Genomic DNA, 26,209 nt, shown 5'->3' on the forward strand with positions numbered 1-26,209 from the left:
AAGGAGGAGGGCGGTGCAGTAATGCCTCGATTTCAGTCTCTCAGGGCCTTGTCTCGCTTCAATGTCTACGGCTCTGCAGCGAGCTGTGGGCGGGCCTCGGAGCTCTCACTTTTCCACACACTAAAGATGTCGACAACGGGGGAGCCTAGTGCCGGGCTGGAGAGTCCGAGCGACGAGTGCGGTGGAGCGGAGGGTCCGCGCTTGAGCGCACTGCCCGGAGAGTTGCTGGAACGCATCCTCTGCTCCCCAGGACTTACTGCCGCTGACATCTGCCGCGCGGCTCGGAGCTGCCGAAGGTTGCCGGATCTTTGCGGGGCCCGAGGAAAGGTGTGGAGGCAGCAGTTTCGGAGGAGGTACTGGGGTGCAAAGGGTTTACGATTAGAACAACAATTCAGGGGGCGCGAGTGAGTCTGGGCGGGAGGGGGGCGCGAGTGAGTCTGGGCGGGAGGGGGGCGCGAGTGAGTTGGGCGGGAGGGAGTCGGTGCAGGAGGGAGTCGGTGCGGGAGCGGGTGTACTGCCCCCAACCCCTTTCTGCCCCAGGCAACGCTGGGGCAGGCGGCTAGTATATTTATAAAGCCTTGATGTGATATCAATTTACACGTCAAGCCATGAACACAGAAGATGTTAGCCAGGAAAGCACGTTCAATTCCAGATGAAAAAAGAATATTCTACAGTGGCAAAAACTTTTTCATCTAAGGTAACGTATTAATCATTATACAACTACTGAACACTCTTCATAAAATGGAACTCCCACAGTGACGTTAGTGCCTATTGTGTGGCACATTTCAGGAATTATGGCCAAAGGCAGAAGAACACATCCTAGTCTTTCCTAAGAAACCTTTCTTTGAGCAGGCAGTTAACATGTCAACACATAAGAATTGACATATGTATGTACAATTGGAAATAAAAAGCAAACTTCAAAGGGGAAGAAAATCTTAGGTGGCTAGCAACAACCAAACAAAAAACAGACGAAAGTGATAAGCGTCTACATGAAGATCCTTGATGGGTGCACACAATATGAGGTTCGGTGCAAACAGCCATATGGGAAATGAGTGAATGGACACATTTCATGAACAAATACAATTGGGACAGTGTAACTTGGTGACTGCATGGCACGCGTCTGTGCAACTCATCATGTTAGTTAAAAATGGATATTGGAGAGGAAAGCATCTTAGAAATACTCTTAAAAATATTTACAAGTACAATAAAATGTACACAAACAGGCATACAAACACCATGCAAAACAAATCAATGGAAAGAACATTTTTTGCAGGTAAACTACCCGTTGCAGTCGTGTTTGTAAACTTTTAAACTGATGTTATCCATTGCGGCGATATTCATTCACCTCAGTGGTGAGTACTGATGCAACTGAATAAATATAAACAGTGACTAACCAAGTAAGTGCCTATTTATCTATTTATGAACGTTGCACGTACCTCAGCTACTTAAAACTCAAAAACTATTTGCCACAAATGTATCACAGTTTGCATTTTACTTACTATCACTTTCACAGCTTGAAACATCATAGGCAATGCTAATTGATTCGCAGGGAGACAGACGTTTCTAACAGCGACGGACTGCAAGTAGAGTTAAAATGTTGTGGCTGCTTATACACTTAACCAGAGGTGCAGCTTGGCCAGTAAGATTGCAGGGTGTGTACTTCAGATTTTCCAACAATCACGCTGGTGAATTCTGACAGACACCTCACCATACCCGACGGAAAGCACCAGTAGCCACATATTTACCAGGAAATACATTAGGGGATGTAACACCCCAAACACCCCCTGAAGCTATGCCTCTGCTGTTAGCTGGAGCCCAATGCAGACGAGAGCACGGGACGGTGCAACCTTTTTGAAAAAGGGGTCAGAGGTACTACTGAGAGAGAAAAAACATTTAGAGAGGTTGTGTGGGAACTGCCTGTAGAAAGAAGTACAAACACTGAAAGAGAGAGGGCGAGGCAAGTTAAAGAACCCAGGATAGGGATTGGATCAGACACCATTGTAGAAAAAAAGAGGCAACTGCAAATGAAAGGATGAGAATGGCACACGCCGTACACTGGTGAGAGCTGTGGAACTGCTAGAAAGAAGGAGGAAAGATTAGAGTGCAGTAGAGCAATTTGGTTTAATAATAAAAAAAACTGTGCACCATTTGTAGGAAAAAATATTTATATCCTGGCAACAACCCAAAAAATATACCAGCACAATACAGTTATATAATCGAAATTATTTAAATAATGTAGAAAAATAACATGTAGAAAAATTGCATACTTTCCCTCATTTTTGGAAAATAATCTTCAATTGGAACCCTCAATTGCCTCTGAATTTAACTGTTTAAACAAACTGTAAGGCCAGAATTGTGGTAAAATGTCACAGTTTTTCTCACATTAAAATAATTTTATTTGGGAATAACTGGTTATATCAGTTGGAAAAACGTTTTATGGTTGCTATAGAAGTATGTGGGGATAACATTATATTGCCATGTATGTGTATTTGTATAGAGCAATCCTAGCTTAGCAATACTTGAGATCTGTCCTACATTTCAAATACTTAAAATATTTGAAACCTGTAGCTGGAACCTGAGTTGAGGAATTTCAATATTATGAAAGATTTTAGGGCTGTACTATCCATTGGTATAGACATCTTTAAGGAGCAAATCTAGACAGGCAGCAATGGGGCACTGTATATGGTGAAGGAGGACTCTTTAATAACCTGTGCTAGCCGGAATCAGGAATGACTCAAGGTTGTATTAAGGAAAGAAGGGGTACATGGAAACTTTAGATCTTGGAAAATGCTCATCAGTGACATATAGGATGTCACTTCTTCTGATGTAATTAGCTCATAAACTGTGTGACAAGGTTTCTATGATCTAAAAACATATTATGTACAGGGCACCAAGTTAATGTTGCCCATGGTGCACTGTGGCCATACAGAGGTCCTGTTATTCTGCCACCCCAAAAAGGTTTGGCGATAACAATATATTTTATATGCTAGATTTGTGCCTGGTCCACATCGGAGATGCCTCATTATTCCTTTTGTTTTCAATTGAGGAACTGATATTTAGATTTTTAATTAATTCATGCTTATTATTTAACTGATTTGCTATTTTCAACTCACTTTTCCTACAGTGCCTTGCAAAGATCCTTGATAGAGTTTGGAGTATATATACTGCCAAGTCCATACATATGTTAATTTCCAATACATGTTCTACTCACACAGGGTGGCAGAAACTCAATTAGGAGACACATGGCTCACATCACTAGACCTATATCAGAGAGTCTGGTCTCGGGGAGTAAAATGAGGGCGTGTGACTGATTCTGACCCGCACCTCCAGGAGGCCATTATGAAGTAGAATGCTGTCTAAATGCTCAACCAAATGCTCTGCATGTACTATGTGCCTGAATGCTTGATGCGTAATGTTGGTCATCACTTTTGCCCCTCTATTGCTTACTCGGCTGGCGCTGCTCCGCAGAACCTCAGTAACTTGACTGAGTGTGGTGGAGCTGAGCAGACCTCCACTACCCTGGTTACTCTGCACGGTGTTTTGCGGGGCACACGGATACGGCAGAGATTGTTGGCGAGGCTCTCTTTGCACTGCTCGTACCACTCTGCATGAGCAAGACAAATGCTGCAATGCCAAGACCTTGAGGGACATGCGCAGGGCCGGTCTGGGAAGGCAAACCAGCACTGGCAGGTAAGTCGGACCGGCCGTGGAGGTTGGGTGCTAGTGGGAAACACTGTTGCTGCTTTTGGTACAGGGGGGCGATTTTGCATCACTGCTGCAAAACCGGCTCCCTGTACCAAAAACAGGTACCACCGGTCCAAAACCAGTCCCCACCCTTCTGGCCCACCGGTAAAATGGCCTGCGCCCTCTACGGTCAGTCCAGCCCCGGAGACATGGAGTAAGCTGGGGGAGTGCAGGCATCAGCATTAGTGTTCTTTGCTCACGCCAGTGTCTGGAAACGTGTGCAGCCGCCAGAGATGCAAGATGCGTGGTGGATGGCCGAGCTGTAGGTAACAGTGGCACCCGCTCTGCTTCCACAGATAGGTAGCTGTTCAGAGCATCAAAAGGGTTGGCACCGCCCATGGAGCCAAAGAACCTTTGGATTCACTTGCATAACCTTTAGCCCAAGTAGCCCGAAACGTTCCGGCAGTAGCAGGAAAAAGATTCTGCACTCATGAATGCCTCTCTGGTATAGGGGAAGCTTCAGTCCGAAACAGATGGCCCCACAGAAACTTCCTCCAGCAGGGGGGGGCCTTAAAGAACAGGCACATTGCTTGAGCAAAGGAAGACTGCTCGGTCACTGCTACCTGCTGAGGAGTATTTACAGGAACCTGCACCACTTATAGCAAAGGTAGGTGCCCATTCTGATCCATCTTCCACTGACACAGCTACAGGTGGCCTCACCCAAATCAATGCCCGGGGGAACCTCAGTCAACTACTTTGGGCTCAGAGGCTTGGGTCCTCATAACTCCTCTATGCATCATGTGTCTCTACCAAGATTGAGCCCACTGTGCCTAATGTATCTATGGTATCCACTGTGCTAATGAAGGGGGACATTATGATGGCAGGCGGACTTCAGTCCATCCGCCATTGTGTCGGGGAGCGGGACAGCCACCCTGCAATGGCGGCGGTCCCACAGGGGGAATTACGATGCGACCGCCACCGTGGAGGTCACATCTGCTATATTTAACATTGTGGCGGATACTGCTAGCTGCAGCACTCGCCACAATGTTCAAAATGCACTGTTGACATTTCCGTGCACTATGTGGCAGGCAGAGTTTGAATTTGGTTGGAATAAGTGATGTAGCTTTAAAGGTAAAGTAGTTGTAGCTGCACGCATTCTGGTGATTGGAGGAATCACGCTAGAGGGGAAGTTTAAATTGTTGGTTTTTGGGAGGAGTAAGTTATGTTATCAGTTACCACGAGGAAAGGAGAGGTTAGAGCGGTTGGGAAGTTAAAGGGAACATGAGCAGGGAATGAAATCGGGATGGGGGACACTGCAAAGCATTATTCATGGGTAACATTTGGGCAAAATGCATTTTGTTTACAGAGGGGTAATACATAGGCACAAGGGATCGAGTTCACATGGTAACTTTGGGTGGTTGAGGATTTATGCAGCAACGCAGTTTAAATGGCAGGCATAAGTTCGTGGATTGGTGTGGCGGAGGTTACTGCGTGCTGTAAAATACTTGACAAGGGGGTAGCGCACTGAATGCATTTAGATAACGGTGTTTGTTTATTCTATTTTTACATTATCATTTGTTTGCGCAGAATGGGGTTATTTTAGCATGCATGTTTGACAAAATAGTGAAGTGCTTCGTAATAGAAGAGTAATGGTGGTTTAATTTCATTTTATTTAAACAGTTACCCCTGACGAAGGGCTAAACATATGGGCCCGAAATGCATTGTGATTTGGTACATCTTGAACTGTCTTGTGAATTGCGTTGCCCACGTGGGGCAGTAAGAGGCTTGGATGAGCACAATTGCTCCATTTGAAAAAATTGGGTTTCTGAACAGACTTGTTGTGAATACCAAAATAAAAAACAAAGTGATAAACAAGTTTAAAAAAAGATTGATGACATTTGAATAAATAAGATATTTGGAACGCAAAAAAATGTTTTGAAGCATCTTTTTCAAGCTGTGCAATTGGATTGGCAGTACAGTTGTGGTGCCATATTTGTTGCAGGGAAATGTAGCGCACACAGCAACTGCCCCTGCATAAGGGTGGGCAACAACGGGCCCCCAAAGTACATCCCCGCCAGCCTTTCCATGGCGGTTGAACTGCTATGAAAAGACTGGTTGGACCCGTGGCACACCGCCCGCCATCCTAATCTGGCGGGCGGTGATTGGACTTCCAATGGCGGTTGATCCGCCATCCTAATCAGCCCCTAATTCTGTTGAATCCTTGTCCCTTTCTCGCTCTGCAGTGCCTCCTGCAGAGATCTATAAGGGGGCTGCCATCGACATCAATGTTTATGCTAATACCAGAACAAGTCCCACTGGGGCTGCGAGTGCTGCAGTATTGACAGGATCTGAGCAAGTGATATGGGGAGAGTGACAATTGACTGCCTGCTTGGAGGGGGCTATATGTTTAGTGGCTTGTAGTAGTGCAGAGACTCACAAGAATCAGAAGGCTCTGGAGGCTTTTTTCTCACTCTCAGACCAATCCGAGACTGGTAGCCTGATTTGGGCTTGGATGATGAAGGCGATTTGACTGAGAGCTAATTCACCCACCCTTTGGGACTAGAAATGACCTAAATCATGATTCCATGGCACTGGGAGAGACTAGCGAGGATGAACAACTCTAGGACCCCGATAAGGTTGAGTTAACTCCTAGTAAGAGAACATTACAAAAGGTGTCTATGGAGGTACCTCAGCAGTCAATGGATAAGAACCTCGCTGTGCGCACACAGCCAACAAACACGGTGGGAGAATCAGGGCAGGATGGTCCAAGCACTGGGTCAGGGGTAGGAGCAGGAGTAGGAGTATAAGCTCTCACTTCCTCTTCCCTCCATCTATAATCTGCTTCAGTTTCACCAGTTGGAGAACAAAGACTCATTGGCTCTGAAGGCCTCCCGTCTAAAAACACAGGGGGTACTGCAAAACATATCTAAGAAAATGGACATCTTCCATGGTCGCCTTAAAGACACTGAGTCTCAGACTGTAATTTTGAAGGAATTTGCACAAGGCATCAAAAAATGTAAAACACAATGATAAACTGCAGCCCATATCACAGAAAATGGAAGATGTGGATATTAGGACGCAGTGCAATAACCTTCATGTATTGTGGATCCTGGAAGGACATGAAGGGGATGATCCCCAGGGCTCTATCATCTATCTTTTCCAACAGTCCTTCCCCCATCTTAGTCATTGGGACATTGATTGCCAAGTACAACGGGCCCATAGATTCCTATTCTGCAAGCTGAATAAAGGCAGGGCAGCAAATTATCCACGGTTATTCGTATATACGTGGGGAACTTTGTATTTAGGCAACATATATTTCAGTTGGCCACCGAAAAAGATGGTGAAAGCCTGAGGAGTGGAATTCTTTGTCAGATCAGAATTCTGCCCTAAGACAGTTGAACACCAATGGCACTTCCATGAAACCATTGCATCAATCTAGAAGCTAGGGGCTATGGTCTCTTTATTGGAACCTGCCAATCTTAAGATCTGTTTTAACAGCCAAATGACTTATTACCAAGAACCTATAAGGGAACAAGAGTTGTTAAGGAAGTGAGGTGAAACCAGTGAAACTAACAAAAATATACCCGTTGACTATTACTTGATGGAGTGTCATAGGATGATTCAGAATGCATGACACTGTTACTTCTCTCTTGTCTTTCTACTAAAGGATTGAAGAGAGGGAGGGGGTAATTTATAATAGAAAACTGTGTTCTTTTTTCTCAAATGTGCTCAGCAGTATTAGGGCCTGGTAGCACTTAGGCATCACTGATCTTGATGTATTCATAAAAGCTTTGCTTTCTTTTCCATGTTTGTGTAGGATGTTACTAATTACTTTGCTGAGCAACCCTGGAGGTGGGGCTTGAAGTGAGCTGGGTTGCTAGTTCAACAGAGGAGGATGGGTCGGTGTATTTTCATACTGAAGGTCACAAGCCCTGCTTAGCTGCAGGGCAGGTATGGGCTTGGATTTGGATGGCAGGTGAGGGATGGGTAGATTTGTGGTTCGGGGAGTTAGGAGGGTAAGGGATGTATGATGCACTACATTGGATAATTCCGGTACAGCTATGGCGTCCCATAGGGCTAAAAAGAGGAAATTCAGCTATGTACAGTCTATGTAAGAAAGAAGGAAGTTTTGAAGCTTTATCCGGAAAACATGCATAGGAACGATAGCAGATTTTTACTTAATGACAAATAATACAGAAGGTGGTTGTACTCCTAGGGATTCAGATTTTCAGTTGGAACATAAATGGTATGTGTGCTGCTGGAAAAGTTAGGTATATCAGAGAGGAACTCTGTACCCTCAAACCTCACCTTCTAGGTATGCAAGAGAGCCATTTTACCATCAGGGAGCATTATAAGCTGAATGGTATAAGCTACCATAATCTGGCCATGCCAGGGGCTGATACTCCTCAGAGAGAGGTGAGATTACTCTCGAAGGGACAGGAGTAGCTAGCTCATCGGGTTGCCGTTGATCAGGCCGGGAGCTGGCTAATTGCGCGGAAAAGGGACAATAATATACAGCTAACACAAAGTGTTGTTTATGCCCCAAGTTCTGATGATCCTAATATGTTTAATATTCTCCTCGGAGAGCTTAGCATGTGGTCAGACCCAATTATGTGCGGGGACTTTAATTTGGCCATGCACCCTCGGATGGTTTCACCCACATCCCTGAATATCAATTTGCGGTGTATGAAAAAGTCCAGGACGGCCATCCAAAAGATTCTCGCTACACTTCCTCTCCTGGATGTTTGGCAGGCTTGTCGGCCGACCGAACCAGGGTTCACATTTTATTCTAGTCTGCTCGACACATCCTCTCGTCTAGACATGTACTTGGATAGTAATAATCTTTTACCTACTGTGTCTATTAGACTAAATCCACAATTATCTCAGATCACATTTCCCTATCATTAGTCATTAAGTCAAGCCAAATGGCTCATACACAATCTCCTCACAGATGGACCTTTGATCGCAAAATATTCCTGGACCCTACATATTTTTATTTTGTTAGAGCCTGTCTTCGAGATTTTATTAGCATCAATAGGGGCTCAGCTGATCCAATTACGGTCTGGGGTGCCTTAAAAGTATTTGTGCAGGGACAGACTACTAGTTTCATCATCCAGAAAGATACAAATGAGTGGGCTATGGAAATAGGGTTATGGGCTTGGCTCATTAGACTGGAGCTGGAATAATCATTATGCCATGCATATAAGAGTGGCCATGATAGTATTTCAGGGATATTTTGACTCATGACAATGCTGCCAGTCGGGCTTAGAAAGATTATCTGGGATAGAGCTTGTGCTAAATATCATCCAAAGCTCTCAGCATGCTTCAAGAATAGTGAGGAAATGGGGCACTCATTGGCCTTCCAACGTAAGAAAAAAAGCAATAAACATTTAATATGAGGTATAAAGATGCTAAAGGCAATATGGTGACAAGTTGCTCTGAGATATTATCTGTTTTCCATCACAATTATACCGATCTGTATAATAAGAAAGACTTTCGGGCCACACAGGACATGATTGATTGTTACTTACTGGGCATGAGATTTGATACTAACATAAGCAGGGCGGAGATTGATAGGGCCATCTCACAGCTAGCAATGGCCAAAGCAGTGGGCCCTGACTCCATCTCATCAGAATTTCATAAACCATTTCAAGATATTCTAATCCCTCTCTTTTGGAAGCTTGTCAATACTCCTGCCTTTTTGGTTTAAACACTATCATCCTAGACTGAAACTTATATATCTATATTCGATAATAAGAATAAGAATCCGCTTAACTGTGGCTCATATCGACCAATTTCGATAATTAATTGCAACTCTAAAATCTATTCTAGGGTCTTATCTAATTGGCTTGCAGGTGTCATAACTTCACTCGTTGACCCGATGCAACATGGGTATGTTCCTTCATAGGAGATTATTATGCTTATAAATTTAGCCATAACCACTCTGGATGTGGATGGGGGAATGGGATGTCCTGTCGGGATAGCCCTGCTGGATGCAGAAAAAGCATTCAACAGGGTGTCTTGGCAGTATTTGTGGCCAGTTATGGCCTCCATAGGTTTTGGTCTGGGGGATTCTCAGCAAGAGCAAAACACTCTATTCCTCTTTCATGGCAAGCATCCCATGTATGGGGATGCTGTCTGCACCCAATCGCATCTATTGGGGCACAAGACAAGGGTGCCCCTTGCCTCAGTTATTAGTGCTTTATATATTGATGCATATATTCATGTTCTTCTGTTATCATCTGTTATCCCACCCCTGCGACTGCATACTAGGCATGGGCGGAGTTTGCGTAGTCCCGACATGTGGAACTCTGCAAAGTGGTAAACAAAATGCCCGGGCGGAGTTCCACGATCAGGCAGATGATTGATTGCTTGCTTGGCCACTGTAACTGCTGCGCAACACAATAAAAAAGGCGCTCCCTCCCTCATACCTCGGACGCAATCCTGGACTGCCCTACTTGATTGACAAGTTTGTAGGAGGCACATTGTGATTCAACACTAATGGGGGTACCCAGTCATGGTAATTTTCACATTTCGTGATTTTTTCCCGTAGTCCTACAGAATCCAGTGCCAGTCCGGATAACTATAGCACAGCAACCGGGCAGGTGAGGCCAAAAATAAATGCTTCCTCCACTGAGGCAAACCACACAAACATCACAAAGGCCCTGGGTGGAGCTGTTAATACTGGGTCAGTGGGAGGCCATCACGTGGGTAGTGCAAAAAGAAACCCAAATCATTGTGACGGAGTTGCTGACCCCCCCCTGCCATTCCCCCCTCCTCTTCCGCCTACCCCCAATGCAAGTGCACACCCACCTACCGAAGATAGATGAGAAGAATGACTGCAGCAGTGTCGGGGAGCCAGTCTTTCTCGATCCATCTCCGAGATGGGTGAACCAACAGCCTCCTCCATCTCGCTTTTCTCTGCATGGAGCGGATCGGGCATGCCACGCCAAAGTTGAAGATATCAGACGTTATGGAGGCAGCTAATGCCATCAGTGAAAAAGTACAGCTGCAGCAGCATGGCGTCTGCTCATCTTCACATGTGTGCTACTAGTGGTTGGGGCTGGAGGCTAGTGCTCAAGCTTTTGTAGTGCACTGCAGCCTGCCAGTTGTCTCCTCTTGTGAGATCGACCATCTTCTGTAGCTGCAGCCAGTGAAAGTAGGGGGGAGTGAGTGAGTGACACCGGAGGGACAGCTAAACTCCGCGGCAGTTGCTGAGTTCTTGGCAAACTCTGCATTCTGCGCGGAGTTGCAAAAACTCTGTGAACTCCGCAGGTGGAGCGGAGTCCACCACCCACCCTTACTGCATACATGGGAAGCCAAGCTTTTGGCATATGCAAATGATAATGCTGTCCTCACCTGTTCTCCTGCGAAGGCACTGCTGGCAATTGAGGATGCCACTGATACATTTGGGCAAGGTTCAGGGTACAAATTGCATTTGGATAAAATCAAGCTTTTAGCGAATAGGGACCCTGACCAACCTGACTCTCAATATCTAATGTCAACTTTGTACCTGGGGATCAAATCTCTTTTAACATGGAAAGTATTGTATCACTAAATTACAAAGCACATTTTGTGGAATCACAAGCACTGCTTGGAAAGTGAGAAAGATTACATGTAGGCTAAATAGGAAAATGCAAGATGATAATTTTACCACGTTACCGTTACCTATTCAGGTCCATTACCCTATACCTTTACCAGAGCTTCTTTAAAAGAGTTTAAAGCAGCTGGCAAAAATGCATATGGCAATACAAGAAACCCAGATGAGCTATAAAGTATCTTCAATTACCACCCAATGAGAGGAGGTTTGCACTTCCATCAATAGGGAGTTATTTCTTAGTGGCTTTCACGTTTAGACTGTTTGAGATAATTGAGACGGGTGCCTGGGAACTTGGCAGGTTAATTCCAGAGTATTTGACATCATCTCAACTGGTAACATTCTTATTGACACAGTTTACTTCAAACACACACACTTCATACTTCAACCCTCTCTTAGTCTATCATAAGGTGTGGTTGGATATTCATTCTATATGTCACATACCGCGGTTTCATCGTTACATCTTGTTTGGAAAAATTCCTCGTCTCTCCCGGCCTCTTTAAGATACCTATTTTATGTGCTGGCATGAGGGGAAGCTGTGGTCCCTCAGCCAATTCTTTAATTATGGCAATCTTCGCTCCGTCTTGGAAATCATTGGCCTAAAATAAGCTTTTTTTGTGGCTTACAGCTAAGGAAATTCCTTACATCTCTCTCCCAATTAAATCAGTATGAGTCATAACACATTCCTACAAAGCTTCATCAATATATCTAGACATCACTATATTCACAGTTTCTACCAGATTCTCTGGAGCCAGGGAAATAGGATTAACAAATGGAGTGTCTTGTCGGTCAGGTGGTCTCCTAGTTTGCCTAGTAATGGCTCCATAGATGATCTTTGAAACACTAAAGCGCTTGTTCAGAATATTCTTAATGTGTCTCGGCCTAAAATCCAAACCATCAAAATTTTGTATGAAATATATTATACTCTAGATAAATTGTTTGAGAGGGGTCTAAGAGCAATATCGGGCTGCTTCTGGTGCAGTGCACCAGAGTCAGACAATACATACTTTTGCAACCTGTGGCATCATCACTCAATATTGGCATACAGCCAATAAATGTATTCATCGACTTTTGAAAACTAATGTCAGATTTGAGCCGCCAATGATACTACTTGGGGTAAACATAATTTCCCAAGAAACCAGAACACTGCATGCCATTACAACGTGGTCATTACAACAACTACGTTGTTACAACACATGCCATTACTCTGCAAGTCGGAACAACAACTTGCTCTAGGGGTCAGTCAGTTTAAAATTTAAATTTAAGATTTAAAATCCAAAACCTCCCCTAATGTTGCACAGACTGAAGTTGGAATAGTAAATTATACTATTCCAACATCCAGCGCCCCCCCTAGAGCAAGTTGTTGTTACGATTTGCGTTGTAATGGCATGTGTTGTTACAATGCCCCATGTGTTTTGCATAATATGTGTGTGTGTGTGTGTATTGGGGTTCTTCTTTGCTATACCATCTGCTAGGCTTGTGTTTGCCCACGCTTGGCTTCAGATGGAAGCCACAGACCCTGTATCCTGATAGTAGGAGTTTGTATCCCTTTGGGGGCTGGAGCAAGCAGTGATACAGAATCACCTTATCGCCGTAAGCTGCACAGAATTTGGGAACCAGTCAGGCAGGGCTTTCTTGATTTTAGACTTCATGGTGACCTCAAATTAGGGGACAATTAGGCTATCTAATGTATTTTTGATTAATTTTTGGATTAATGAACTGTACTTATTGACTTTGCGTATGCATATATGATTGATTACCGAAATGACTATTGCACTTTATCTGCTTTTGACGTCTATTGTATATTGTTGTATGTAATGATTTATACTTCCTCAACATAAAAAAAACGAAAGAAGAAGAAAAAGACCTATGCCAGAACTCCAACTTGATACTCCTTGATCTCTCAGATGCATTCAGTCCGTCAGCTGATCACAAAATACTTCTTGATCAGCTCTCAACATCTTGCCTAGCTTTCCAATAGACAACCTTCCTGTTTGACAGGACTTACCAGATAAAACTGTTCTCCTTCCTATCGTTATAACAAACATTACGTGTGAAGCTGCTCAAGGTTCGGAACTGTATCTGACCTTCTTCAATGCTTACATGGTACTCTGAATCAAAACATGAAAGAGCAACCCAATAGTCCCAAGGGAGACTGGATATAAACATAAACAACACACAATGCCTCCTGAAGGAGAAGTGTTAAGATTGAGTTACTTATTGTAGTTATTTTAGGGGATGCAGTAAAAAGTATCCTTTACACAATGTCCTTTGCATGGGAAAGCAGCACCCAATGATATATAAAAATCAACAGCTACACAATAGTTCAATACAGATGGTATTTTTCAGTGTATATCAATTCAAATAGTTAAAACAAATACACTATCCAGTTTACAGACTAGGGTCATAATCCGATTTCTATAGTCCAAATTGTGATCCTGTGACAGTCTGGGGACCACCCAACCCTTATGTCCTCTTTGTATTAAAGTTTCATTGAAGAGGGGCTTGCAAGTCGTTAAAGGTAATGGTTGTGGTGGTCAATCTGTGAAAGTACACCATCTGTGTTAAACTATTGTGTAGATACTGATTTGTCTATATTACTGAGTGCTTCTTTCCCATACAAGGGATATTGTGTAATGCCTACTTTTTACCACATACCCTAAAATAACTATAAAAAGTAACGCAATCGTAAAATGTCTCCTTCAGGAGGCCTTGTGTGTTGTTTATAGTTGGTATTCTGAGCAAAATGTCTATAGAGAAATTGCATGGTTGTCAAATACCTGCAGAAGATCAGGGAAACTACTTATTCTTGGGAGTGTTACCTCATTTCAGATGGTCTAAAACACATCCAAAAGGGATGTGCAAGAACAGGTTGTGTCCGAATATCTCAAAAACTGAGATCATATGGCTGGGTAGTAGTGACTCAGCCTTGTTCCCACTTAACTGGCCAACCTTGTCGCCACTTCCTTCCCAAAATATAGATGGAGCTTATCTTAGAGGCCTGTCACTGGGCACTTTCAAATGGCCACCAATACATAAAATACTTTTCTACCACTTCTGAGTCTCCATAACATTCTTCCGCTGCTACTTCTGCCTTAAAGGATCATATTTATTCTAGCAAATGCTGCAAAAGAACATATGGAAACCTACCAGACAAAATGCTTTTCAAGCTTAATAGAGTGGCAAATTATTTCTGCTGTCCTCATTCTCTGAAACTCACAAACTAACCCCCCCCCGCCCCCAATTACCATCTACTGACTCACAATCAAATAGCTTGAACTCTGGGTCTTGTGAATGAGGCTAGTTATTGACATGCCCCCTGGTACCTGCCCAACCAGCTGGTGCTCTATAGTGTTGATACTCCAATAATGGGCCTTCTGCCTAAAGTCAGCCAACCAAAAGCATTACATTTCCAGAAATCCAAGTACGCAAGAATGTCTTGTGATAAAGTGTGCAAGCCATTTGTATTTTCATGGGAATGGAGGAGATGAACCTGCTCAGTGGTGAGTGTTGCCACTTGATTGGTCCACAATGGAAGAATCTTGCTACAATGTCTGCAATATGAATTTCTTGACTTTTATATTAGTGGGTGTTCCTTGGTAGAGGTAATGATTTTTACCCTATTCCTTTGCCAGAGTCTTGATGTTGTGACTTCTGCCGCTGCTGTTACGCCTTGTTTTTCCTTGTCATTTTTTATATTTGACAGTTTGCTACTGCACCTGCATGCTGATTTGCTTGGATTTATTGACTCGGCTGAATTTCACGAACTTCTCTTTATGGGAAGTACTGCTGCTCTAATTTGACTTTGAAGCGTTATGCTCCTCTGATCTCACTCTTTTCTTTTAAAAATCAAACTCATTGTTTTTACAAATCTAAAAATATGATCCTGATCTTTAGTATAGAGAATTATTCTGTTATGGAATGAACTTAATGTATTATTTGGTGCTTTATTCTGATCATTCTTTTTGATGAGATTTCTGTAAACATTAATTTATGGACTGATCGGAAATAAAAAAAGACAAAGAGAGCAGAACTTTACTAATCTCTTAAAGAGAATAACGTTTTTAAAAACATATCCCAACTCTCGTCATTGACTGAACTTAAAACTGTTGATGCGATGTTCAATTTGCTACTTGACTCATAATACAATATTCAAAGATCAATCAGAAGAAGAAAAAAATCTAGCCCAGTTCACGCAATCACCTTCATTTGTTCAGTGATTTGATTGGTTGGTATCAGTGTAATCATATTACGCTTCTTACGTACTCAATGTTCTCACCCTTACCTCTATGGAGCCCCTCTGAATTAGAAAAATTTGCATTACCGTAACCATAACTTGCCTCAACCATGTTTTCTTGCTCACACCAATAATGCCCACAGGAAATGCTCGTCTCTGAGTTTGAGCTGTGCCCACCACCCTAAGGTGAGAAAACGAAGACTGGCTTGCTCAGCCAAAATGTTTTCATTTGCTTATGAATCAAAGGTCATTTCACTCGTTCTCATTATTTCAGCCTTGGTACATGCTTCCGTCAGGCGCGGTGCGTCCATTGGGGCGTGGGGGCGTAGCCCCCCCCCGCCCGCAGCTCCCTCGGTGTTTCTGAAGTTAAGTAAACTGAATCATTTTACTTAAGTTCAAAGACGCCAAGGCCAGAGGGACAACTCACTGACAATCATGTCAGTCAGCATGACGTCAAAGCGTCATGTTGAATGACATGATTGTCACCAGGGCAACAGGCAGCAACAGAAAGTGCGCATGAGTGGGGACGGAGGGTGATGTGCACTTGTGTTTGTGCTTTTTTGCGCATGCCCATTAGGAGCCCTTCGGTCTCCTAATGGGCGTGCTGCGGGCGAAATGTAACCTGTGCCCCAAGCCAATCCTGGTGCTGCAGCAGCAGTGCAGCAGCGCCAGGATTGGCTGAGAGGGGCTGCCGGACTGCCATTCGATCGATCGTGAAGGCGCTAAGGGGAGCTGAGGTGGGGTGGCGTGGACCTGGACCTGGACCGGCGATGGTGAGGTAAGTTTTGCTTGCTTTTGTTTTATATTTAATTCTCCCCCCCCCGCACGACATTCCTCCCCGCACTTGTTTCGCAAGGACTTCCAGAAGCTTTCAGATCTGTTTCTAAAGTAATACATATAGATCTTTGGAGCAGGCATCACGTGTTATTTTCTTGGTACGGTTCCAAATACTCCTTAAGTGCTCGATAAATGTATTGTAAGACAATCTTCTTAGTACAGCCTTAAAGTACAGGTGTCATTTCTCAACCTCGCATTATTTCCTATTTTGAAATGGAAAACACTGTCTGACAGAAAGGCATATCGCTTGCTGCTCGATTCGCTTTACCGACTGCATCCACTTCCAAATCAAAGGTGATCTTGTTAATAAGCTGCAATTTCCCTACCCTGCTGCTGCTGGATATTGATCCACTGACACACATCACATTCCTACTGCTCATTTCCAATTATTCTCTCTTGTCTAGTTTTTGTTTGAGCAAGAAGGAGCCGTCGATCACCAGCCGGGGAGCTGGTTGAAGGCCACAGGTCTTTGTAACTTGCAGCTTCCCCCCCCCCCCCCCCCCCCCCGTGCGCGCGTCGCGACTGCTGTTTGGTTGCTGCTTCTGGACAAAAAGGGCCTACGTGCAGTAGTCGTCTATCGTTTCAGTCAGATGGACTTTGAATTTGATTGGGCCCAAGTTTGACAATGTTTCAGCTAACTCCTGAGGCAGCAGATCTTCAGAGTTTACAATGGCTGGTGCTTTCTGTCACAGCCGCAGAACTTGCGCTTTTTAACGTTGTATATAACCCATAGCAAAAGGCTTTCTGATTATCGCTGCAGCGATTGAAAGGCTAGTCAGTCCCCCCCAAGATTCAAACTAGTAGCCTGCATGTAACGCACAGCAGCCTTACTGCTACCCGCCGAGCTAACACCAGTCCTAACAGATTGCCATCTCCTGGAGGTAGCGTTGATCTGTAGACATATTTGTAGAAACATTTAAATGACCCCTGATCAAGTACTGTCTGGGACCCCGAAGGGTGAGAAATATTAAAGCATTTACATCCCATGTTGTTATATGAGGAGGAGAAGCACGATTTGAATGAATATTTTGCGGCTATAAGTAAATCAGCCAATAAATATTGCATCTCTACTTTATACAAGGGAATTGGAGTCAGGAGGGGCCCAAGATTGTTAAACATAAGTAAATCAGGCAATGTCAATTACCCATCACTATGACTTGTGTACTTACTCGATTCAAGAGCTGTTGTTTGTACGTAGGAAGTTGTGATCAGATCAGTCAAATGCATGTGATTTCTTCTCCATACTTTCTCTATGCTTTTGCGTTTGTGAATATGAGGCAAGATGGGACAGTAAATTAATGCTCATTGCTGACATCTGCAATGACTTGCAGGTCATAAGTGGAGATCCAAACAAAGCCAGCTCAGCCTTACCTCCTAAGGAGGCCAGCAAATGGAGTAGCATTATATTTGGTAATACTCCAGGCTATGAATAAATATGGAAATCTGTGAGGTACTCAGCACTGTTTCTCAAAGTCTTTTATGAAGTACTTTGGTTATACTGAATAAGCAGCTACCTGTGTCATCAGCATATGAAATCTCGTAATTGATCTCATAACTATACTTTCGTAATTGCTTTATTACCCCTCTTGCTTTCTTAAATTTGCTTGAAAATGCACCATTTGCCCACTGTATTTTAATTTTTTTCTTGTGGGAGAACCCACGCAAGAGCCCTTTATGATGGTTGAACTCACTACGTTCACTCGCTACCGGGCACTCATCCCTAACTGTTACGCCTCACCACTTTTAAATGTCACCAGCCACCACTGGCTTCTGTATAAAAACAATCACATGATTATATCTGAAACTCATGACTAGTGTAAAAATGTGTGTGTATAAATGTGTGATAAATAAGGTCACTTGTAATGGATTAGATTATTTCCGGTTGGTTCGTTGATCACAGATATCAAGTGTTCTTTTGTTAATAAACTTTTCAGACTTCAACTGGCTGGTGAGGAGATTTAACACATTTATCTTTCCCTGCTGTGTGCTTTAAAGTGGCCACAGCCTGGGTCAGTGATAGATACACAAATAAAATAAAGAATGGTGCAGTGCTAATTTTCTCAACCAAAGCCGAGAGGTTTTTGGTAAATTCTACAAGAGCGATGGCAACAAACAAGTCTAAACGTATCCAATAACCTACCTGTATCTGAACTCTTTAATTTTCTTGAACTACAGTTATTGTGACTTACAGCTTATACAGCAAGCCTCCTTCCTATTTTAATTTCATCTTGTGTATATTACATCTGTGGTAGATCTCTGGCAGCTGAGTGGAGTAGATGCAACCTGGACTTCCAACACATGGTGAGGGGCTAGAGTTGTACATTCCAAATTGTTTAAAATAGGGTAACTCTTTATTGTGACTATTCATTTTCTTGTGTTGTGCGACTTCAGAGAACTGTATAATGTCTAGATAATTCTAGATGGTTAATATATGTTAAACACCATTACATTTAAGTAAACCATAAAATGCAACTTACTTGGAAACATAAATTCCAAGCCCAAACTCCTTTCCCCCTCTGATGTTAAATCCCAAATAGTAGTCATCTGAGGATGTAGCGAGGTGAATAATTCTTCTTATTCCATCCTCTGATCCACTATCAGAAGGTGTTGATGAACCTTTTTCCACTATCAGCCTTCTATTTAGTACGTCAACCCTAGAGGAAATAAATGATTGTTTTATAATAGCAAAGGTTCCATGATAAACAATAAACTTTTGTTTATATTCACAATGATCATTAACTAACATGCTTACACATTTCGCATTAGTGACTGACCACCTGCATCAGCAGTTCATTAATAGCATTTTAAATTAACTATATCTGGAACTTTATGTGTACACATATGCTCTGTATAAGTACTATATTCTTAGGTCTGAAGTAATGAATGATTCAAATACTCAATACATTGTTGATACTACAGAAATAGGCTTCAGGGGCAATAATGAGATTGGCACGGCTATACCAAGGTATATTTGGATCACAAAGGGCATGGGGAGGAGGGGGCGAACAGTTCATTTTAATCTGAAGGATACAGAGAATGAGCCTATGTTCTTGAGTATTGTACGTCATGCTTTAAACAGGAAAGGCATTTTGAGGGATTGTCACAATGCTGCCTAAATTCATTAATACAAAAGTGAGCATCAACAGCTGCATCTTTTGGGACACCTATATATGTCCTATGTCAAAGGCATCTACAACTAGACATGGAACTACACTGCATTCGTAAGTAGTGGCAATATTCAAACAGATTACAGCAAAGAGTATAGGAAAGGTAGATTTAGGATTATATCTCAGTACTGTGAAAGGAATAGCAGATATCAGCATCAGAGAAAACATTGAAATTTATTGATCAACCCGTGATTATTATAAAACACTCATTGCTAGCACATTAGCATTTGACAATCTATTTTTCACAACACATCCTAAAGAGATGTCTCACAATGCACGTTCTTATAGGCTAGTGCCTGGCAAATGGGAATGTGCCAACAATATCTTCCTTGCATTCACCATAACCCCTGGGGATGACATGTGCTTACAGTATTGTGCTGCCTACTTATTGTACAGTCTTGGGTACCGACAGGGATATACATTCCTGCTCAGGTGCACGATTTCAATACTGTGAGTCATCTTCTGAATTTGAACCAGCATCAGTATCTGAGATGGAAGAGGATTAAGGGAATGAAGTCTAAGCTTCCCATGATAATAAAAAAAACAGTGTACCCAAGTAACTTCCAGAATGAATGAACTACATTAATGATGAGGAAATGGCAAAGACTTTATTTAGTACATAGAGACCATCTTGTGTCGAAACACTGGCCTATCATAGCTAAAGCCCTACATTTACAGGACTTGGACAATGCCCTGACAGACACCAGGCTAAATGGTCCCATCCAATTTGTTTTTTGTGTTGTAATTTTTTATTGTTAAACAAGGGAGCAACTTTTATTAAAGTGTCGTATACAATGAAAATGTCCCATCCAATTTGACAACATGAACACTGCGATGTTCCCTGATTATGCCCAAGAATAACAAACATGGAGAAGATATTTTTACAAAGTGAAGGCAGAGCTACATAGATGGGAAATTCCATACACTATGTTGCTCCCTGCAAAACTGTGAATCACTGCAGAGGGTAAAACCTGGGCTTTCACCAGCCCAGAAGATACTTGTGACTTGGAGGGATGGTGAAAAGTCAGAGGGGAAAACAAGTATATTACCCCAAGCTACAGACCAGACAAGTCCCTACAATACGAGGACCCAAAGATAGAGAGAATGCTAACATGGAAAAGGATGGAAACCCGACCATCACTTAGGACTAATCAGTTTCAAATAAAATACTATAAAAGGCATAATGAATGATTCACCTTCGACACTGTAACTGAATACGACAATCCAAATGTTTAGAGGCGGGAGGTTTGTATCTCGAGCCATATGAAAACCTACCAACATCCCCAGAGGTGTGAGGAACAGTACTACAGGAACATGGTAACCAGTGGAGGAGCGTTGACCCACTGGCTTAGAGCCAGCAGCTAAAAAATAAAACAATACTTTACTATTGTTTTATTTTTCATCTGCTGGCTGAGCAGGGAGGGGCGAGGCTGGGCCATGGGAGGAGGGGGAGGAGGAGTGGTAAATGTGCACTTTTAAGTGAGCACGTCAGTTTGGCCTGCCGTCTTAGGCCAGCTAAACTGACATGTGCACTTAGGTTTGTCCAACCCAGCTGTATTGCGCAGCTCGGTTGGAGAAAAGCACAGACTCCCTCTGCCTGAGCGAGCGTTAATCCTGCCGACTCAGGCCAATCCCCATGCTGCTCTCATGATTGAGAGCAGTGGGCATTTATTGGGGAGTCCCTGATGCTGTCCCAGGGACTGCTGTCCCAGGGACTGCTGGGACCAGAAACTGGCAGCAGAGGAGCGCGAGGCGGCCGGCGGCACAAGGTAAGTGTTTTTTATTTTAACATTTTTATTATTCCGCCGCCACGTGCTCCCCCGCGAGCGTCCCATCGGCCCCCCTCCCCACTTACCTGCCCCACCGGTATTAATCTGTGTCGGCCACCAATGGTGGTACCAAGTTGTAAGTATAGTATAGTTTGGAGATTAGAATGGGAGGGTCGACAGGCACCTCAACTATTGAGGAGGTGGGTAGTTTGAAACCTGTCGGTAGAGTCATCGGGGTGGGAAAGGAGTTGATACACAATTCAACAGGGGTAGTTCGGTACATAACAAGGGGTATCAGATCCTGCACGTCAATGGCCTGGACCCTCAAGACGTAATCTGAAGATCCTGATCTGGAATGTTATCACACAGTTATCCATTAAAATGCATTAACTGAACAGGTGTATACAAATGACTTTATAGGGTCCATTACCAATTTTATATACAATTTCAGCTAATGTTTCTATATTTTACAGTGTGATCATGAGCACTGAACACTAATTCTGATGAATGAAATATTAAATATGTTTTTTCAATTTCTTGGTGACTGTAGTTGATATTATACATCTTTGGTGCATATGCAAATTATGGGAAATTATTAAGCGAACTCCTGTTATTACTACACTAGGTCCACAAGCCATCAGTTCCGCTGGCTCTGGGTGCCAAACAAGCATTTGATTTACTACAATGGACCTATTTACAATTCATCCACTAAAAAAATGGGCTTTAGCTGGGAGTGTATGGTGTGGGTCTCCCTACTGCACACAGATCCAATGGCCAAGGTACGACACAACTCACAAATGTTACCCTTAAAAAGAGGTAGGAGACAGGGATCACCTGTCTTCATTGGTTGTGAGCCATGGTGCTAGGGCCATTGGCGCTAAAGCCATTGGCACAATGGGTGAGGAACGACGCACAGATTCGGGGGCTCAGACAGGGAAGACATTATTTCCTATTGTGTGGAGGATCTCCTCCTATATTCAGCAGACCACTTATCCAATATTCTATGGAATTAAGGGTAAGGGGGTGCTGTGGCATCATCAAAATAACCATGTTTGAGTTCAGAAGATGAATGAGCAATAACGATGCCTTCAAATTATTTTTATCTTTACACATTTGTGGTGCGTTTGGAGAGAGAGGCCAAATGTCAGACTATGTCTTCTAACAACCCGCTGTTTATTCTTTTAACATGGAGACTGAGGTTTACTGTTCTTTCTGTAACAGCACAATTAGAGCATTTAGCAGGTGAAGTATCTGATAATATTACTGGAGTACAGGGACTGTGAAAGGAAAGGCTGTCAGTTGTGTTTGTATCACACAATAAAACTTTAAATACCTGTAAATGAACTGTACACATATGTCAACAGTCAGAAAAGCACAAATAAAACACTTTTTGAAATTCTGAAGTGGGATGAAAGCAAAGAATGTAATAGGATAAAAAACAAAATAGACACTTTACTTGGTGATGTACAAATTCTAAATATTTGCTGAAACCCAATTTTCACGCATTACCATTTATGTGCTGTGGTTTTGTCAGATAAAATCCATGTCAATGTGAATTTTGTGGCCATTTCGCTGGAAATGTGTGGACAGTAAAATTAACAGATTTGTGAAAGTATGCTCCAAAATGCACCAACAGCTACATATCACACCCTTACCACACACCTGCGTAATGGACATGGCTCATTAGCTACAGTTAGCCTTTGTGACACGTGAATTTTTCCAAATCCCTATGACTTCGGTTATATTGCATTTAATGGAAACACCCCCACTTGGAAAATTGTTCCAGCACTGCTGCCTAATGTTCGGTGCCCGGAATCCTGTATATCATCAATAGATTTTGGGAACAAGCTGGAATGTTGACATAATGGACATAAATCATTGTTTTCCTCCATACACTGCACCCGGATATAGAGAGGAAATGTCCATTACGTTTCAAGTTTTAAGTACCTGGGAATGTACACTACAAAGGATCAGCACAAATTCTTATGTCAGAACCTAATGACACTTCTGGAGGAGTTTAAACAAATGTAAGATATTGGAGGGGTTTCCCAATCTCCATGTTTGCAAGAGTAGCTTTTACAAAATGATTACTCCATCAAAATGTTTATACAGGACCCAGAACGCCACCTACCAGATCCCCAAACCTTCATTAAGAATGTATACACTGTGTTTTGGACCTGGCTCCGAGATGGAAAAGTACCTAGTTCTTGATTTGTAGTCCCATAATTTAGTCGGTTATAAAAGTGGGACTAAAAGTTCCAGAATGCAAAGCAAAATGCTTGCCTGGATGAGCTACTAGTGTATGACCCTGGGATAGTTTAGAGCTCTGTGTAGAGGGGTAAACATGCATGGTCAAAGTGAGAAGAACAATATGGAGAAATAGGCCTCAAAGAGATTGGAGAAATAGGTGTGAGCCGAGCTGGTTAACTGCCACACTACAACAATTACTGTAAACCAAATACTCACAGGTCTGATGAACAGCATACCTAGAGCCTCTACTGTCAGTGAGCACTTCAGGTGAATGTCACAAAACAAACCTTGCAGCATGCACAGCTCTTCAATAGCATTGCATCAAGCTTTCATTTGAATTTGGCCACGCCGTGTCCCAGAATGGACATTTTAGATAATTTTTTGACTTTGATTACAGCCCTGCTTCTCTATAGACTACTGCATGTGTATGGTAGTATGTGGACAGTTTCTCTTCAGGGTATGATTTCAATAACAATGCTCCTGTTATGGTGCCTGGTCATGTATCAAAGGGCTTTAGATAACCAAAATTAGGTTTTACTGTGCTGAACGATTTCATGCTGGAGTCATGTCCATGTTCTCGATTGTAGGAAGGTGGAATCCAACTGCATGGTAACCCCCACTTTATGCCTGGTGTTTTAAAGGTTTTTGACTTAGTTGGCTGGGATCCTGATATCCAGGGACCCAGCATATCTGCTTGGCTCTCTAAATTCATTGCATGTACTTTCAGGACAAACAAGATTGGTTGCTGGGCTACCCTTGTGAGTCCCTGTACATGGTACCTTAGGTACCCAGGGCATAGGTACCCCAGAGGCCTACCATGGACTGCAGCATGTATTATGCCACTCCTGGGAAGCCTTCCAACATGGCACCATATGTCTGCACTTACAGCCTGGGTAAGGTGGTGTAAGCACCCCTTACTTAGATATAGTATACCTATATCAACTATATCTACCTATATATATATATAGATACATATTAACCTATAAGTCACTCCTATGGCAGGCCTTAACAATCCTGAAGGCAGAGTGCTTGGTTTTGTGTTAGAGGGTGCCCTAGCATGAGCTGAGCCTCTCTGTAGCTTTCGGAAATATCTCCTTATAGCTGTTCTATGATATACTGAGGTACTAACTCCACCCCAGGTAATTCTGGCCACACAGGTAGCCATAAAAATGAGGATAGACAGAAACTTTTAGAACTCAAAAAGAAACTTAAACGAATGGAAGCACATGGGGAATTTATGGTAGCCTACCTTAGAAATGGCATCATCCCCATGGGTCTTAAAGTCCGTAACATCCCAGGACTCTTTGTCCACCACAGACCATTTCTTGAAAAATGGAGCCACATTGCTAATAGATGCTCCCGAGATTTAATGCTCTTAATTGTCGCAACAGCTAAAGAGCTAGCTTTGGCAATCAAGACCGAGATCGAAGAACTGGAAACAAAGATTAAAGCAGCAGGCAACATAGAAGAAGCTTTGAAAAAGATAGAAGAAGCAAACAAAGAATTAGAATCCTTCAGTGCCTACCTTGATAAACGTAAAAACGATAAACTATCCAAAGATATACGCTACTATACACTAGAAGGTACCTATCCATATTTAAAGCAGGATTTTTATAAACAAAATCACTTCATAGATGAGACAAGGTCAACTCCTCAAAGAGTTAACAACTTTACAGATTCCTCAGACTCTGAAAATGAAAATGCCATGACCACATATGAAAGAGAAGGTAATTACAATCAATACAATGGCCCCCAATCTAAGCCTTTTTTATCCAACAGGGGCCTTCGCCGGGGTCGCCCTCGGGTGCATTTTCAGAGTCACAACAGAGGACATTTTCAGCAATCACACCAACAACACCAACAACATCAACCCCAACACCAACAACATCAACAGGAACCCCTATTTATTCGCGAAACACGAAATCGCCAATATTGGGGCCAGGGGATGTGATTCCCATATTTAACCTCTCATCTACTATCATTGAACCTCAAGTAGAATCTCTGTTGTCCAAGGGCCTCTCATTTGTTCCCCATACATATGCTAACATCTTCGAATTACAATCAGATATCATTTCCTTTTTTAGACGGATTAGGCTAAAAAAATTCTTTGCATCAATGCCCGACTCTGAAGAGACCCCCCATCTAGATAGACGACCTTCCCTCCCCTCCACTTTCTATCCTACATTGGACCAACTCGGCCCTGAAGTGGCGACATTTGAATTAGTAGTTCTACAACAACTCGAAAGGGCTCTTAGGTTTATACCTAAACCCATATACAACCTTAGTAAAGAAGAATCTGTATCCTTGAAATCCTTAAAGACCAATGACAAACTAGTAATCAAAAGTTGCGACAAAGGTGGAGGGATCGTATTGCTGGACTCCAACCTTTATGAACTAAAAATGAACATGATGCTGGCCGATACCACCACCTACTCACAAATTAAAGTAAACCCACTTGGTAAAATATCTAGCAGGATTCTTAGCCTTACAAATAGAGCTCTAACTCTAGGCGATATAGATCAGAAGGATTTTGATTTTCTGAATTTCCATCAGGGCAAAACTGCATGCATCTACGGCATGCCCAAAATACATAAAAACATCTTAGACCCTCCATATAGACCTATAGTGTCTACTATTGGTACAAACACCGAACCCCTTTCCAAATTCA

The 26,209-nt window shown here is 42.8% G+C and overlaps 1 protein-coding gene across 1 annotated transcript in view; it reads right to left on the minus strand.

The window, feature by feature from the left end:
- Window positions 1-26,209, minus strand: part of LOC147660886 (PDZ domain-containing protein 7-like) — a gene marked incomplete at its 3' end in the record, with an annotated part of 489,505 nt that overhangs the window by 317,980 nt on the left and 145,316 nt on the right. The window contains exon 4 of the mRNA XM_086951444.1: window positions 18,833-19,009. Within this exon, the coding sequence (XP_086807570.1) occupies window positions 18,833-19,009 (177 nt within the window). The remainder of the gene's footprint in view (window positions 1-18,832; window positions 19,010-26,209) is intronic.

The sequence above is a fragment of the Lissotriton vulgaris genome, unplaced genomic scaffold, assembly GCF_964263255.1.
Source record: "Lissotriton vulgaris unplaced genomic scaffold, aLisVul1.2 SCAFFOLD_1420, whole genome shotgun sequence".
Taxonomy (NCBI): domain Eukaryota; kingdom Metazoa; phylum Chordata; class Amphibia; order Caudata; family Salamandridae; genus Lissotriton; species Lissotriton vulgaris.